This window comes from Tripterygium wilfordii, chromosome 18, assembly GCF_013401445.1.
Source record: "Tripterygium wilfordii isolate XIE 37 chromosome 18, ASM1340144v1, whole genome shotgun sequence".
Lineage (NCBI taxonomy): Eukaryota > Viridiplantae > Streptophyta > Magnoliopsida > Celastrales > Celastraceae > Tripterygium > Tripterygium wilfordii.
The window spans coordinates 4,062,293-4,078,332 of NC_052249.1; the positions used below are offsets into that span (position 1 = coordinate 4,062,293).

The 16,040-nt window shown below is 39.9% G+C and overlaps 2 protein-coding genes and 1 non-coding gene across 3 annotated transcripts; 2 read left to right on the forward strand and 1 right to left on the reverse strand.

Moving 5' to 3' along the window:
• Positions 1-241: 241 nt before the first annotated feature.
• LOC119983402 lies at positions 242-2,413 on the reverse strand. Its single transcript, XM_038827090.1, has 2 exons — positions 2,095-2,413; positions 242-2,037 (listed from the first exon to the last, which is right to left on the reverse strand). The coding sequence occupies exons 1-2, from the start codon at positions 2,411-2,413 to the stop codon at positions 242-244; spliced, it is 2,115 nt and encodes a 704-aa protein (XP_038683018.1).
• Positions 2,414-4,767: 2,354 nt separating this feature from the next.
• LOC119983881 (putative receptor-like protein kinase At3g47110) lies at positions 4,768-15,757 on the forward strand. The gene is made up of 5 exons (XM_038827611.1): positions 4,768-4,873; positions 11,644-12,289; positions 12,376-12,666; positions 14,942-15,307; positions 15,448-15,757. Exons 1-5 carry the CDS (start codon positions 4,835-4,837, stop codon positions 15,468-15,470), a joined length of 1,365 nt encoding a protein of 454 aa, XP_038683539.1. The 5' UTR covers positions 4,768-4,834; the 3' UTR covers positions 15,471-15,757.
• Positions 9,562-9,667, forward strand: LOC119984902. The gene has a single exon (XR_005465000.1). It is a non-coding gene; the product is annotated as a small nucleolar RNA R71 (small nucleolar RNA).
• Positions 15,758-16,040: the final 283 nt, after the last annotated feature.

Consider the following 16,040-nt stretch of genomic DNA (forward strand, 5'->3'; position numbering starts at 1 on the left):
GATTAACCTGGAGCTGATGCATCACGACATCAGGGTCTATCCCAGTCATATCTACATGGCTCCAAGCAAAACAATTATGATGTTGTGACAAGAACTGGATCAGTCTCTGTCGTAGATGAACAGGCAGCTGCGCTCCAATCAGGGCTTTATGATCTGGAAAGTCAGGATGGATCTGCACTTCGTCAAGCTTCTCCATTCCTGGCTCATCTGGCTCCAGACCGGGTGCCTGGTTCTGTAGCTGCTATGAGGATTCTCCCTTGCTCCTCATGGTGGTTTTATAACAACTCCTAGAAGAGTGTTGATCTCCCAAGATCTCCCTAACGCCATTATTGGTGGGATAGCGCAGGATTTGATGATACGTGGAAAGTACGGCCCTTATCGCATGCAACCAAGGTCGTCCTAAAATAGCATTATAAGCAGAAGGTGAATCTACGATGGAAAACCGAGTCTGCTTGTTCAACCCTGGAGCATATATGGGTAACACAACTTCTCCCACCGAGTGGCTCACCTCACCATTGAACCCGATAAGAGCCGTTGACTTTCGTAATATCAAGGTCTCATCTAGACCCATTCCTTTGTAGGCAGCCAAGAACAACACGTTGGCGGAACTCCCATTGTCAATTAAAATTCGCTTCAGGTTAATGTTTGCAACCTGAAGCGTGAGCACCAGAGCATCATGGTGCGGGTGTAACAGTTGGGTAGCTTCATCGTCCGTGAAGACCATCACCTGGTTAGTGAAAGTTCCCAGGGATCGTGCCATTCTAACGGGGGGGTTTGCTGCTTCCTTCTCGTGCTTCTTGGCAGAGGTGTGGGACAATCCACTGATCTCTGATCCCCCAGAAATCACACAGTAAGTTTGAGTAACTGGTGGCGGCGGTGGCAATGCTTCTGGGTCATCGACTTTCCTCTTTTCCCAAATTGCTCTACCGTGCTCAGAGAGCAACTCTCTGAGGTGACCTCTTTTCAACAGGTAATCCACTTCGTATCTAAAGCCTCTGCAATCAGGAGTAGTGTGGCCAATGTCCTGATGAAACTCACACCACTTCTTGGGGTCTTTCCATCCTTCAGTCTCTTTCTTAGGCGGCCACTTCACCTTTTTGCCCATCTTCTTCAAGACTTGTACAGCCTCGACTTGGTGTATCTTAAAAGGGTACTCTGGACAGTTTTTTGCATAATCTGATGCTCCAGACTTGCGGGAGCGCCAGTTACTGCTAGGCTCGCCAAAGGTGGATTGATCCTTCCTAGGACGTTTGTCCTCTCGTTTCTCTTCCTTAGGAGGATTAACTAGCTTTCTCCTCGCATCCTCCTCCCACCGAACAAATACGGTAGCTTTCATTAGAGCTTCTTCGTAGCTCCTAACATCACATTTTGTGAGTTCTTCATAAAACTCCCCATCTGGGAGTAAACAACTCCGGAGCGCTTGAATAGTTGTTCCTGGGTCACAATAGGGTATGGATACTTTCTCCGCATTGAATCTTGACAGGAAGTCATGGAGGGATTCTCCCACTCGTTGGGGCAGTCGGTATAAATCATCAGAGCACTCATGAATCTTTCGACTACTCGAGAATTGCACCATGAACGTCTCGATTAGCTTCTCGAAAGAAGCAATACTGTCGTTGGGTAAGTTGATGTACCAACGCAGAGCCGGACCGGTAAGAGTCGATCCAAAACCTTTGCACATGCACGTCTCGTGCATGCCGTACGGTATGGCGATAGCACCCATCTTTAACTTGTAGTGAGCCACGTGATCCTCGGGGTCATCAGTCCCATTATATAACTTCATGCTCGGGACGTTGAACTTGTGCGACAGATCCGTTTGGTATATATTGTCCACAAACGGTGACCCCGTATAGCAATTGGCATTAATTTTGGCCAAAGCAGGAGGTGCTTTAGTCAATTTATCTATATCTCCCCGCAGTTCGAGAATCTGCTTGGCCATCGCCGCCTGGGCGACTGAAGCGATAGTGGGTCCTGCGAAAGGTGCAGCAGGAAAACGCGGTGGCTGTGGAAGCCTACCTCTTGGAGAACCGGTCAAATCTACAGAGGCATCCCTATTGACATTTTGCTAAATTTCTTCTGTCGCAGGATCCTTACCCCTCGAAGTAGAGGTATCATATCCCCCGGGGGTGCTCCCGGGGACAAACTGGGCACTTAAAGGATAAGGCAAAGGGTCTCTAGGGGGTGGTGTTTGTTCAAGGCGAGGAAAAGGTGGAATTCGGACTGAAGTAGGATCATGGCCTTGGGAAGTGCTTTGGCTTCTCAGCTGCGAAACCTCTTCACGGAGTGCTGCATTATCGATTGACATTGATTCTAACCGCACATCCGTCTGCTGTTTGTTCGTTGACATGTCTTCTCTCATGGCTTGCATGAGTTCCAACAGCTGGTTGTTAGTAACTTCACTGGTATCAGCCATAATGAGAGGTTGTCGTGAAATCTTTTCTGCCAAATACTTGCAAAAGTCCCCCTATCTGGTGCGTCAAATTGTAGGAGCAGATTTCTACAATCGTTGAAAGGTCAACTTTTCTTCTTGTGGGGTCCGTTTACAGCTTTCGATCCTGCAAGTTTTACAACAAGGCAAACCGTGAAAGCTCCTTAACCGGCTTGAGGGGTGCCGGTCGTGGAGGCTCTGACGATCAAGTTAGTACTTGTCGGAGATGGAAGACCAGCTATCTCTTAGGTGTTTTGTCTGAATGGGTATTATGTAGAGTTGGTAGAAAGTGTTTTTTGTATTGTCTAGTTTGTTCAGAAAAATGCTCGATCCCCCGCATATGAAAAGAGGGGTGTATTTATAGAGAACAAGGATCGACCTCGGGAATTGTGTGTACATTCCAGTTATACCATTAGACCAACTTGTATGAAAGAGGTGTATAAAAAGTCTACTATCCTGGTTGTGTCTAGGTAAGCGATAAAGTAACAATGTGTCATGATTAAGACAGGTGTCGATGAAAGTATGGAAGAATTGTAGGCGGTATTTAATGAATAGATACATATATGAAAGAAAGTCATACCTAAGGATGTGAGCCAGTCACACCTATAAATATCAGCTGTAGATTAGACTGATAAGGACTGCTTTATGAGTGAGGTAGTCCGAGTAATGACGCTCATATGTGCTGTCGCCATTACTATGTTCTGGCGATTGTACCCGGTCGCCAATACCTGCGGATGTCTTAACACCTAGTTCCATCATGCTAAGGAATGATCATAATAAAGTGACCAGTCTATAAAGCTATAAAGATCCTGTAGACAAGTGTCAGAGAATATGACAGTTTTGGTGTCATAATACTGTTTATATTACTTAGCAATGATGTAAAGATTGTATATGGACCCAAAGATAGGCTTTTAGGTTTGGGCCTAACTGTGATAGTTAACCTGTGGATCTAGACAGTCCAGCTTGTTTTGTCGTTATGTGACCATGTGGGGCCATACCATTTTCGGCACCTATAGAATCCTATTCTAATAAGACTCGTGCTCCACAAATTCAGCACCTTAGATTCGTCAGTGGATAGTAGTGTTTCTGCTCCAGCGCCCTCAATCAGCTATCCTTTTCTGCATCGTTCTGCATTTTTACTCAAACAACACTTTTCCACCAATTCTCAACTAAAGTCCTGAAAATTAAAAAAATAATAATAATGAGATCATAGGCAGAAACCATGCTTAATTCAATCAAAAGAGACGAAAGCTAATATAGAGTGACGTATAGTATAAAAACATGTAAAATATGAACATATATATATATATATTAGCTCTGTCACAGCCCATGATAACCTCAGGCTCAATTAATTAAAAAGGTTGGTAAGGAAGCAAGAAAGGCCCAACCCATAACTTGAAAGGATGCAAAGCAGCATCATAGTGAAGTGTTAAGTTTTAATCGGTAGCATTTTGGTACTCTCGAGAATTGATTTGGTGTTGTTTTGTGCAGCACTGTTAATGTTTGATATTCTCTTACGAAAAAAAAGAGTAAGATTGGAGCGGTAAGGTTGGTTTCGTTGCCAAGTAGCGTTCCGTGGGGTAAACTTGATTGTGGCTATTTGTTGTTCTTCACATGTTTGTGCAGTGCCATTCGGCAATTCAGTACTACGAGACTAAGTGCCCGTTTGATAGAGTGGAAAGACTGATTTTTAATGTTAACGGAAAAGTTGTGGAAAAAAAGTTAAGCTTAAAGCTGTGTAAAATGCTGTGAGGATGTTCGATGAACTAAAAGCTATTGAATTAAAGTATTATACTATTAAATTTAATCTAATAAATATAGTATAAATTAAAAATATTTTTAATTTTTTATGCAAAACTAATTAGAAATTATTAAGTACAATAATTAGAAATTATTAAGTAAAAATTGTTAAGTACAATAATTAAAAAATATTAAGTAAAAATGGTTAAGTAGAATACATTAATAAATTATTTTTAAAAGTAACAGTAATAAAGAAATGTTGTAGAATTAATAAATTATTTTTTTAAAATAAAAAAGTGAGCGTATTCACCACGTTTGGTGGGGCGGAGCCGCCGCTTGCGGTTCTGCCCCACTAAACACTGGCTAAGGTATGAGAGAGTAGTAGATGCATGCATTTAGCCGCTATTGACCCCGAGTCAACAATGACTATAAAGTTTGTCTAGAGTCATTGACGGTTTAAGGTCTTCATTTGTCTAGAGTCAGCTGAGGTGATGATAACTTGGAAAAACGTGTTATGGAAATCTTTAGTGGGTACAACGTGGATGAGTCTACCACTGCAAATAATGGAGCCATTGTTATGCTTGGCCTTGGCCTTGCTATTCCTATTCTTCTATATATAGTTAGCTTTACTACATATATTGTGCTTGACATATATAATTTTCATTCATGGAGAGTATTCTTTTCCATTTGGTTGCACTGTTGTTGGTTGATATGGATTTAATTGCAAGCGCACAAATCGCACAAGTAATATAAAGATGAGTAAATTATCGTTTCCACTAGGGATGTGTTGGCAAAAGAAATCAAAGTCAAACAAGCTACAATTATGTAAATTAGAGAAAAGGATTAGCGATTGGTTTTTGATTTTTACTAAACTAATTAAAAAGAACAAAAACAAATCAAACACAAATATGAAATCAATGATGGAAAGCACTAGAGTACTTAACTTCACCTCACCTATCCAATTCAATTCCCTTGATTCCTTAATCCCTAATTTATCTCTCAATAATGACAATCGATTTCCCAACCTATTCAATGTTCTATTCCTAGATACATCAAACGTATTTTCAATATAAATCCCTGTTATTCCTAACAATCGGATTAATATATCAAAAACCCATTACGAACTATGGAAATCATTTAGCGATTGCATAAGTCACAAACCTATATTCCTATGGTTCATACACCCTATGTCATCTATGGCTTGAGGCAAACCCTAGATATCTCCTTCCGGTCTCAATCTAGGCAGCAAATCAATTGAATGATGGCCAAACACTCAAAAGCATTAATCACACCCATAGACAATCAAGAGAGAGAGAAATTAAGAAATAAGGAAATCAAGTTTATTGAATCTTCAAGGTTTGGTTACATTAGGACCCTAGTTGGAAATCTAGCCACTCATGGAAGCAAAATACATCATTAAACAAAGGAAATCAACCATAGAAACAATGATAGAAAAGGAGAGAGGAAACCCCCTTGTAGATCCTCTTCTTCTCCAAGCTCCAAGGTGGCCTCCAAGCTCCCAATGGAGGTAGCACGAAATCCAGCTCCCCAGCCTCCAAGCTCTCCACCAAAACCCTATCTTATGCCCTTTTATACTTCTCCAAATTCTTATGTCGTTTCCAAAACAAGTTGGGGTCGTTTTGGCTTAGAAACACGTGAATTCGGGTCTCCAAATCTGTCTCGATCGGAAATACAATCTGTCTCGATGATATTTTTAGGTGTTTTGGCAGGTCCGATCGATCGGGAATATGGCCGATCGATCGAAAATCAGTCCTGGGCTCCAAATCTTCCTTTTGCACTCTTTTCCTCCCTTTCTTGCCTTGACACCTACAATATGCAAATATAACTTTCTTAGGCAATATTAACTCTTAATCAACTCAAAATGCAATGAACTTATGTGTAAATGATGCACAAATGTATGTATATATTTGGCACATCAAACACCCCCACACTTAACCTTTGCTCGTCCTCGAGCAAGTTGAGAATGAATAAAGGAGGGAAAGAGTATTTTCTGTTAAGCTCAAATGAAAAATAAAACAACAAAGACCTACTCCAAATAAGCAACTAATCTATGCCACTTTCGTAGGGCTCACGATGACACTTAGCATGTGCCACAAGCCTTTAAACCCCTAGGTGCCCCTAGTAGGAGGAGTTGTGTCTCCTGAGGGTTTACCAGAATGATACCCACAAACACTAAACAACTTCAATGCCAAATTTAACGCCATCAACAAGAGTATAAAATGAACTCACAATTGCAACCCTTTCCATACTAACAAACCAAACATTAGGGCATTCAAACCAATAAAAGCATTCCTTCAAGAATCTTATCTCATCCACTTTGCTTATAAATTCAAGAAATGATGCACATAATGGATTTCACTTGATATTTGGCTTCAAAGTGACATAAACAATGACCATGAAGTCTCCCAAGAACAATAAGAATCAAAAAGCAAATACAATGAGCATTTATTCAAACTTCATTCTTATTCACATTTTTTTTCTTTCTTTTTCTTCTCAAAGGTGACTTGTGCAATGCTCAACCTCCTTAAGCTTTCTACATGACCCATGTAACGAGCTTTCGACCAATGACTCCCAATCCAGTTGGCTTAGGGCACTAGGTGTTAAGACACCCCAACGGATCTAATTACCCGAGTCAAAAAGGCTACGAGGTTAAACTAGTCACCAAGGTACTCTAACATTCATTTCCTACCTTTTTACGCGAAACTCATTGCTTGCTAGGCAAGAGGCCCGGTTACTCAGCAGAAAACTTATGAAAGAAACCATTTATTCATAAACAAATTTTTTTTTTCTTTTCTATTTTTTTTCTTTTCATTTTTCATTGCTCAAGTAGTGCTATTGAGAATCAAATTGATCTCAAACAACCACAAATGCCAAAGTCAAGTCATATTTCATACCCCACAATCAAGTGTTCCATATTCACAAAAGCACAATGGACAAAACAATTTTCAAGATAGGAAAACTCAATTGGAAAGAATGTCCATAGCAAGATCCATCAATGCTTCAAGGATCACAAAATTCATCCAAATACACTCAAGAGTGACATGACATAAGGCATTTGAAGTAAAAAATTTTATTATTTAACAAAAACTAGAAACCTAAATTCCCACCCCCACACTTAAAATATGCAATGTCCTCAATGCATGGAATAGGTGGAAATAGAAATAAAAAGATAGAGATAGAACAATAAAACCTGGGTTGCCTCCCAAAAGCGCTTGGTTTAAAGTCTTCAGCCCGACTTCCCTTTGTGAATTCAACCGGGATCCTTGAAGTTTGTGGTGTAGATTCCCCTTGATGGCTTCTTAAGATTGACATTTGATTGCTTAGGTTCCATACAAGGAGAATAAGCTTTCATCACCACCATTTCTTTAGGATAGACATTTTTCTTCATTTTCTTGGTCTTCCTCTTCTTCTTTTTCTTGCTCTTCTTTTTCTTCTCCTTGGGATCTTCAATTTGAGGCTTTTGAACTTCAATTGCAGCTTGGGAGGCTGTCTTAGGAACTTCATGCTCAACTTTGGAATTTTTGCCTAAAAGAACTTCCACCGGAATATATGGAATTTCCTTCTCAAGAGTGTCGGGGATGATCATGTCAATATGCTCTACTTGGAGGCATTGTTGAGAGATCTCCTCTTGCCTCCTAGTTCCAAACACTTTAAAAGTGATTTGGTCACCTCCCGCACCTCTTAAAGTAAGCTTCCCTTTTTCAACATCTATCAAAGCTCTCCCGGTGTTCAAGAATGGCCTTCCCAAGATTATGGGAGTAGTAGGGTTGGCCTCCATATCCAAAATAAGAAAATCAACCGGGAACATGAGCTCACCCACCTTTACTAATACATCCTCCACTATGCCAAGAGGGTACTTTATAGATCTATCCGCCATTTGCAAGGACACCGTGGTTGGACTAATCTCTTTCACTCCAATTTGCTTAGCAACCGAAAATGGCATCAAATTTATGCTAGCACCAAGATCACACAAAGATCTCTCAATCAAGGTGTTTCCTATAGTACACGGGATTGTGAAATTTCCCGGATCATCTTGCTTAATTGGGAGCTTCCTTTGCACAATGGCACTACACTCTTCGGTTAATTGTATCTTTTCATGCTCCTTCAATCTCCGCTTCTTGGATAAAATCTCCTTCATGAATTTGGCATAGCAAGGAATTTGCTCTAAAGCTTTGGCAAAGGGGATGTTCACTTGAAGCTTCTTGAATACCTCCAAAAATTTAAAAAATTGATCATTATTCTTCTTAGTGCACTTCAATCTTTGAGGAAATGGAATTGGAGGCACATAAGGTTTGATTGGAGATGCAAGAAGAGAACTATCAGGCCAATCCAATTCCACAGCATACCGAGTCCGCATATCTTTCTCATTTCTGCATTTTTCATTATGTACTGCAGCTGGCCGATCGATCGGGATGGGGTCCAATCGATCGAAAATAGCCCCTGAACACTTTTCGTTTTCCCTGGTTCTGCTGCACTCCCCCTTTTCCTGCAAAATTTTTGCCTTTTCGGCATCAAGATCAGCAGCATTTTGAGCTACCTTACCAGTTCGAAGAGTGATTGCCATGCATTGCTCTTTATCCTTCCCTCTTGGATTCAATTCCGGTTGGCTTGGCAAGGTACCTCTTTCTCTAGATGACAAATTGTTAGCTATTTGCCCCAATTGTACCTCAAGATTCCGGATGGAAGCTCCATAATCTTGCATTAAAGTTGCTTGGGCTTGAAGAGTAGCATCGGTTTTGCTCATGAATTGCTCCGTCCTTGTCATAAATTGGGAGGTATACGTTGTAAGCGTATCAAGACCTCCTGCAAGCTTTGAGAACATCTCATCAATATCCTTCTTCTTCTCTTGGGGCTGCACTAGATGTTGAGGATTTTGCACATTTTGAGTATTGCTCCAAGAGAAGTTGGGGTGATTCCTAAATCCTGGATTGTAGAAGTTGGAATAAGGATCATTGCGGGGTTTATTGAAATTACCTCCACCAATGACATTCACTTGCTCACTAGGATTAGATGAAGAAGCAATAAGACACTCCCTCGTAGGATGGCGTCCACAACAATAAGCACAAGACATATGAGAAGGTGTGCTTTGCATAGCATGTACTCCTTGAGCTTGATTTAGTGTCAATGCATCAATCTTCTTTGCCATAATAGCCAAGGTAGACATAACTTCATCATCTCTAAAACTTCCTCCTTGCCTTGGATTCCCCCTCACCGAAGACCAAGAGTTAGTGGTTTTGGCCACTTTATCCAGTAATTCCCTAGCCTCCTCTTGATTCTTGGTCATGAATGAACCACCTGCAGCCGCATTAATAGTCTCCTTAGTATGCATGCTCAACCCATTATAAAAAGCTTGGTACACTACCCATTCCGGAAGGCCATGATTTGGACAACTTCGAATAATTCCTTTAAAGCGCTCCCAAGCCTCATAAAATGATTCAAAATCCTTTTGGGCAAAAGACATGATATCCGTCCTAATTTGCACCGCCTTGCCCGGAGGAAAGAATTTCGTCAAGAATTGCTCCGCCATCTCATCCCAAGTGGTGATAGAATTGGGAGGCAAGGACATCAACCATCTCTTAGCCTTGTCCCTCAAAGAAAATGGGAATAACCTCAACAAGATAGCATCCTTAGAAGCTCCGTTAATCCCAAAAGTAGTGCACACATGCAAGAAAGAGCGAAGATGAACATTGGGCTCTTCATTAGGAAGACCATAGAAAACAACCGAATTGGAGATAATGTTGATGATAGCCAGCTTGATCTCAAAATTAGTAGCATTGATAGGAGGATAGCGGATGCTTGAAGGATTTGTGTCCCAAGTAGGCCTAGCACAATCCTCAAGAGAGCGAGGGTCAAATTGCCTAGGAGGGCCTTCAACTTCATCACCACCATTTCTTCGATTAGCGCCTCCACCATTACCATTATTCACATTTAAAGCTCCACCAACATTCCCCCTTCCTTGATTGTCTCCCATGCCTTCCATTTGATTATTAATAAGCTCCCGTCTAAGATTGTGAAGAGTCCTTTCAATCTCCAATCAATAGCACAAATTCCGGATTAATAGAACGTCTTCTCAAGCTCATACAAGAAGAAAACAAAAATTCTGCAGAAAAATAAAAACCAATTAACACAATTGAAAACCTAATTTGACACAAAAAACAATTGCCTCAATCCCCGGCAACGGCGCCAAAAACTTGATATGGATTTAATTGCAAGCGCACAAATCGCACAAGTAATATAAAGATGAGTAAATTATCGTTTCCACTAGGGATGTGTTGGCAAAAGAAATCAATGTCAAACAAGCTACAATTATGTAAATTGGAGAAAAGGATTAGCGATTGGTTTTTGATTTTTACTAAACTAATTAAAAAGAACAAAAACAAATCAAACACAAATATGAAATCAAGGATGGAAAGCACTAGGGTACTTAACTTCACCTCACCTATCCAATTCAATTCCCTTGATTCCTTAATCCCTAATTCATCTCTCAATAATGACAATCGATTTCCCAACCTATTCAAGTTCTATTCCTAGATGCATCAAACGTATTTTCAATATAAATCCCTGTTATTCCTAACAATCGGATTAATATATCAAAAACCCATTACGAACTATGGAAATCATTTAGCGATTGCATAAGTCACAAACCTATATTCCTATGGTTCATGCACCCTATGTCATCTATGGCTTGAGGCAAACCCTAGATATCTCCTTCCGGTCTCAATCTAGGCAGCAAATCAATTGAATGATGGCCAAACACTCAAAAGCATTAATCACACCCATAGACAATCAAGAGAGAGAGAAATTAAGAAATAAGGAAATCAAGTTTATTGAATCTTCAAGGTTTGGTTACATTAATACCCTAGTAGGAAATCTAGCCACTCATGGAAGCAAAATACATCATTAAACAAAGGAAATCAACCATAGAAACTAGGATAGAAAAGGAGAGAGGAAACCCCCTTGTAGATCCTCTTCTTCTCCAAGCTCCAAGGTGGCCTCCAAGCTCCCAATGGAGGTAGCACGAAATCCAGCTCCCCAGCCTCCAAGCTCTCCACCAAAACCCTATCTTATGCCCTTTTATACTTCTCCAAACTCTTATGTCGTTTCCAAAACAAGTTGGGGTCGTTTTGGCTTAGAAACACGTGAATTCGGGTCTTTTCCGCGAAACTGCGCAGTGTTGTGAATAGTACTCCGATCAATCGGAAATACAATCTGTCTCGATGATATTTTTAGGTGTTTTGGCAGGTCCGATCGATCGGGAATATGGCCGATCGATCGGAAATCAGTCCTGGGCTCCAAATCTTCCTTTTGCACTCTTTTCCTCCATTTCTTGCCTTGACACCTACAATATGCAAATATAACTTTCTTAGGCAATATTAACTCTTAATCAACTCAAAATGCAATGAACTTATGTGTAAATGATGCACAAATGTATGTATATATTTGGCACATCATTGGTTCAGTTCATGGTGATTAGTACTGCTAAGGTTGTGACTAACATCACCACTGATCAATATGCTCTTCTTGATTTCAAAGCCCATATAACTTCTGACATCCTAGCACAATATTGGTCGAGCTCCACTCCCATGTGTCAATGGGTTGGCATCTCTTGCAGTGCACGCCATGGAAGGGTCACCGCCTTGAATCTTTCAAACATGACACTCCAAGGAACGATCTCTCCACACCTTGGAAATCTCTCCTTCCTAATCTCTCTAAACATCTCAATCAACAATTTCCATGGCCCTCTACCAAAGGAGTTGGGAAAGCTGCCCCGACTTAAGCGAATTATTGTTAATAATAATAGCTTCTCTGGGATCATCCATCATTCCCTGTTCAACATGTCAAAGCTGGAGATCATGGATTTAAGCTACAACCTTATTGAAGGGGGTATCCCATTTGAGAGAGGCCAACTTCCCAGCTTGAAAGTACTATCTGTGGAAGGCAACAAGCTTTCAGGATCTTTACCAGATGATATGTATAAAAGTCTTCCAAGACTAGAGAAGTTCTCATTTGCAAATAACACGTTTGTTGGATCCATACCAAGCAGCATCGGGAACCTGACTAAGCTCAAGGAGTTATATCTAAGTTTCAACTATTTAAGAGGTATGCATGACTTCATCTCAAAGCATATTTATTTTGTTTCGTGGCAATTTAAAATAAAATAATATTCGTGTTCATAAAAATTAAAGGTGACATTCTGCAAGAATTGGGTAATCTTATTGAATTGGAGATAGTTGACATGAGGAATATGGGAGTCGGAGGTCCAATTCCATTTTTTATCTTCAACACCTCTTCTCTGAGAAAGACCAATCTGTTTAGAAATCACTTAGTTGGGAGTCTTCCAGTGGATATATGCCACCATATTCCTCTCCTTCAGTCGCTTTATCTTGGTGACAACAAGCTTACAGGAGGAATACCCAAAAGTATTGAAAATTGTACTCTACTTGAGAAGTTACGAGTTGATCATAATTACTTGAAAGGTAACCACTTACTTTATTTTTATCAAGTTCTATATTTTTCTTACAATTTTAATCATCTAGACTTTTTCACGTTTTAAAAAGTTTGTGGACGAATGGAGAAATATCGATTCACATCTCTGACACGTACAATCCCCCTTGAGGTTGGGCACCTACAAAACTTGGAGAGACTAAATGTTGCGTTCAACAACCTCACCGGCGACATCCCATATAGCATTTTCAATGTTTCATCACTAATAGTCCTCTCACTGTCGAACAACCAACTCAGAGGAAATCTTCCATCAAGCATAGGCCACACTCTTCCAAATCTTGAGGAAATTTACCTCTGGAACAATCAACTTAGGGGACCAATCCCAAGCTCTATCTTAAATGCTTCTAAACTCGCAATACTAGCATTGGAAAATAACTCTTTCACTGGAAATATTCTCACCAGTCTAGGCAACTTGAGATCCCTCCGAGTAATTAGCCTTGCATCTAATGACTTGGATGGTGAACCATCTTCCCAAGTATTGACGTTTCTCTCATCCTTGACGAATTGTTTGAATTTGAGAAATATTGACTTATCAGACAATCCATTGAATGGTATTCTTCCAAGTTCTATTGGCAATTTCTCTTTGGCACTTGAAAACGTTTTTCTAGAACGTTGCGGGCTTAAAGGGAGCATTCCCATGGAAATTGGTAACTTGAGTAGCGTACTACTTATAAGCCTTTCAGAGAATGAACTAACTGGGTCAGTTCCAATTTCAATCAATGGATTACAGAACATCCAGGGGTTGTATTTGAATAGTGATAAATTACAAGGACAAATTCCAACAGAGCTTTGTCAATTGCAGAGGACTGAGATTTTGTCATTTGACGACAATATGCTAAGTAGATCAATACCTGCATGTATTGGCAATCTGTCAAGTCTTAGATATCTCTACTTGAGCTCCAACAGGCTCAGTTATGCAATTCCAACAACCTTGTGGAGCCTTACTTATATCTTGGAAGTTTACCTAAATTCAAACTCTTTGAGTGGCTCCCTTTCTTTAGAAATTGAACGTTTGAAGGTCCTCATCTCAATTGATTTGTCAAGAAATCGACTGTCAGGTAATATTTCCAATAGCATTGGAGTCCCAAAAGATCTGAAGTATCTGTTACTTGCTGAAAATGATTTTGAAGGTCCAATTCCAGAATCATTTGGTGGCTTGACAAGCTTGGAGAAATTGGATCTCTCTAGCAATAATCTCTCTGGAGCGATTCCATAGTCATTGGAGAAACTTTCATATCTTAATTATTTTAATGTCTCTTTCAACAAGTTACAAGGAGAAATTCCAAGGTCTGGACCGTTTGCAAACTTCTCAGCTCAATGGTTTGTGTCTAACAATGGGCTTTGTGGCTTACCCCGATTTCAAGTCCCACCATGCAAAGCTATCGGAACAGAAAGATCCAAGCCAGTTTTGACACATTTATTGAAATACATTTTGCCTTCAATATTTGCATGTGCAATAATGGTGGTGCTTGTTATAGTTATTCTTCTAAGATGCCGAAAAAGGAAACAAAATTTGCCAATACAAGATAATCTAATACCTCTTGCAACGTTGCGAAGAATTTCATATCTGGAACTTCAACAGGCAACAAATGGATTTAGTGAAGGCAACTTTCTAGGCACTGGTAGTTTTGGCTCTGTATACGAGGGAATACTTTCGGATGGAAAGAAAATTGCGATAAAGGTGTTCAATTTGCAATTAGAGGGAGCTTTGAAGCCGAATGTGAAGTTATGCATAACATTCGACATCGAAATCTTGTGAAGATTATTAGCAGTTGCACAAACAACATGGATTTCAAAGCCTTGGTATTGGAGCTCATGCCCAATGGAAGCCTACAAAAATGGTTGTATTCTCACAACTATTTCTTGGATATAGTCCAAAGGGTAAACATAATGCAAGATATTGCCTCTGCATTGGAATATCTACACCAAGGCTATTCAACACCAATTGTTCATTGTGATCTAAAACCCAGCAACATCCTACTGGATGAAGATATGGTGGCACATGTTGGTGACTTTGGCATTGCCAAACTCTTGGGGGAAGGAGAAGATATGAGACAAACAATGACATTGGCAACCATAGGATATATGGCTCCAAGTGATAATACTCACTCAATTCATCATTTAGGTTGAGTTTAGCATGGCTTTTTTTTAGTTCATGATTCATCTAATTTTATGTAACTTGATTCCTTCATAATATAGAGTATTGTGGTATAATCTTGAGAAGACTAATAATTTCAATATTTTCAGAGTATGGATCGGAGGGAATTATTTCTACTAGATGCGATGTCTATGCTTTTGGTATCCTACTGATGGAGATCTTCACGAGAATGAAGCCTACTGATGAAATGTTTGTTGGGGAATTGAATTTGAAAAGTTGGGTGAAAGAGTCACTAGTACATGCATTAACTAAAGTTGTTGATTCCAATTTGCTGAAGAGAGAGGACAAACATTTTGTTGCTAAATTGAATTGTCTGTCATCTGTTATGGAATTGGCTTTGGCTTGCATAGAAGATTCACCAGAAGATCGGATAATCGTGAGTGATGCTTTGGTTATGCTCAAAAAGATCAAGAACAAAATGTTGAAGGATATTGGAGCAAAGTGTAACACAAGATGTGAGGTTCCTTTTCTTTAATTTTCTTCATCTTAGATATGCAACTTTTATATCCCCCCTCCCAACTACCATGGAATGGCTGCATCTTCTACATTTTGGGAGAAAAGAATATTCTAACCATGATTCTTCTATTTTATGCAGCTAGAATGAGGAGGCAGTCATAGCTGCAATGGGCATTGGGTGGACATAGACTCTTAAATTAATAAGTCATAGCTTCTGAGAAATGGGCTCCCCTTCAATTAGGGTAGAGATGTTCTTTTCAGGAGTTGTTTCTTTGGCCAGTAGTGCTAATGTTATGTAAAGTGAAATTTACTGTGACTTTTTTTTTTTGTTTTTGTTATGTTCATGGCATGTTTGATTAAATGCCTCAATGAACTCCGTCAACTCCGAAATTGGTTGTGTTGGAGTACAATATGTAGAATGTTTAAACTATGGCATCAAGTTTCTTCTATATGATAAGAAAACTAATTTTAAGAACAAACTGCAATTCATTAAGAAGCATACAAGTCATTCTCCCACTAAAGTTGTAGACTTAAGAAGATTTAAGCGACTAAGCATGTCTTGTTTTTGTCAACAAACAACTACTAAGTGCAAACGGAAGCATTAATCATCTGGCTTCCATAACCGAAAATGCTACTCTCCACCCTTGGAAATCTCTCATTCCTAATCTCTCCAAGCATCTCAATCAATAATTTCCATGGGCCTATACCAAAGGAGCTGGGAAAGCTACCGCG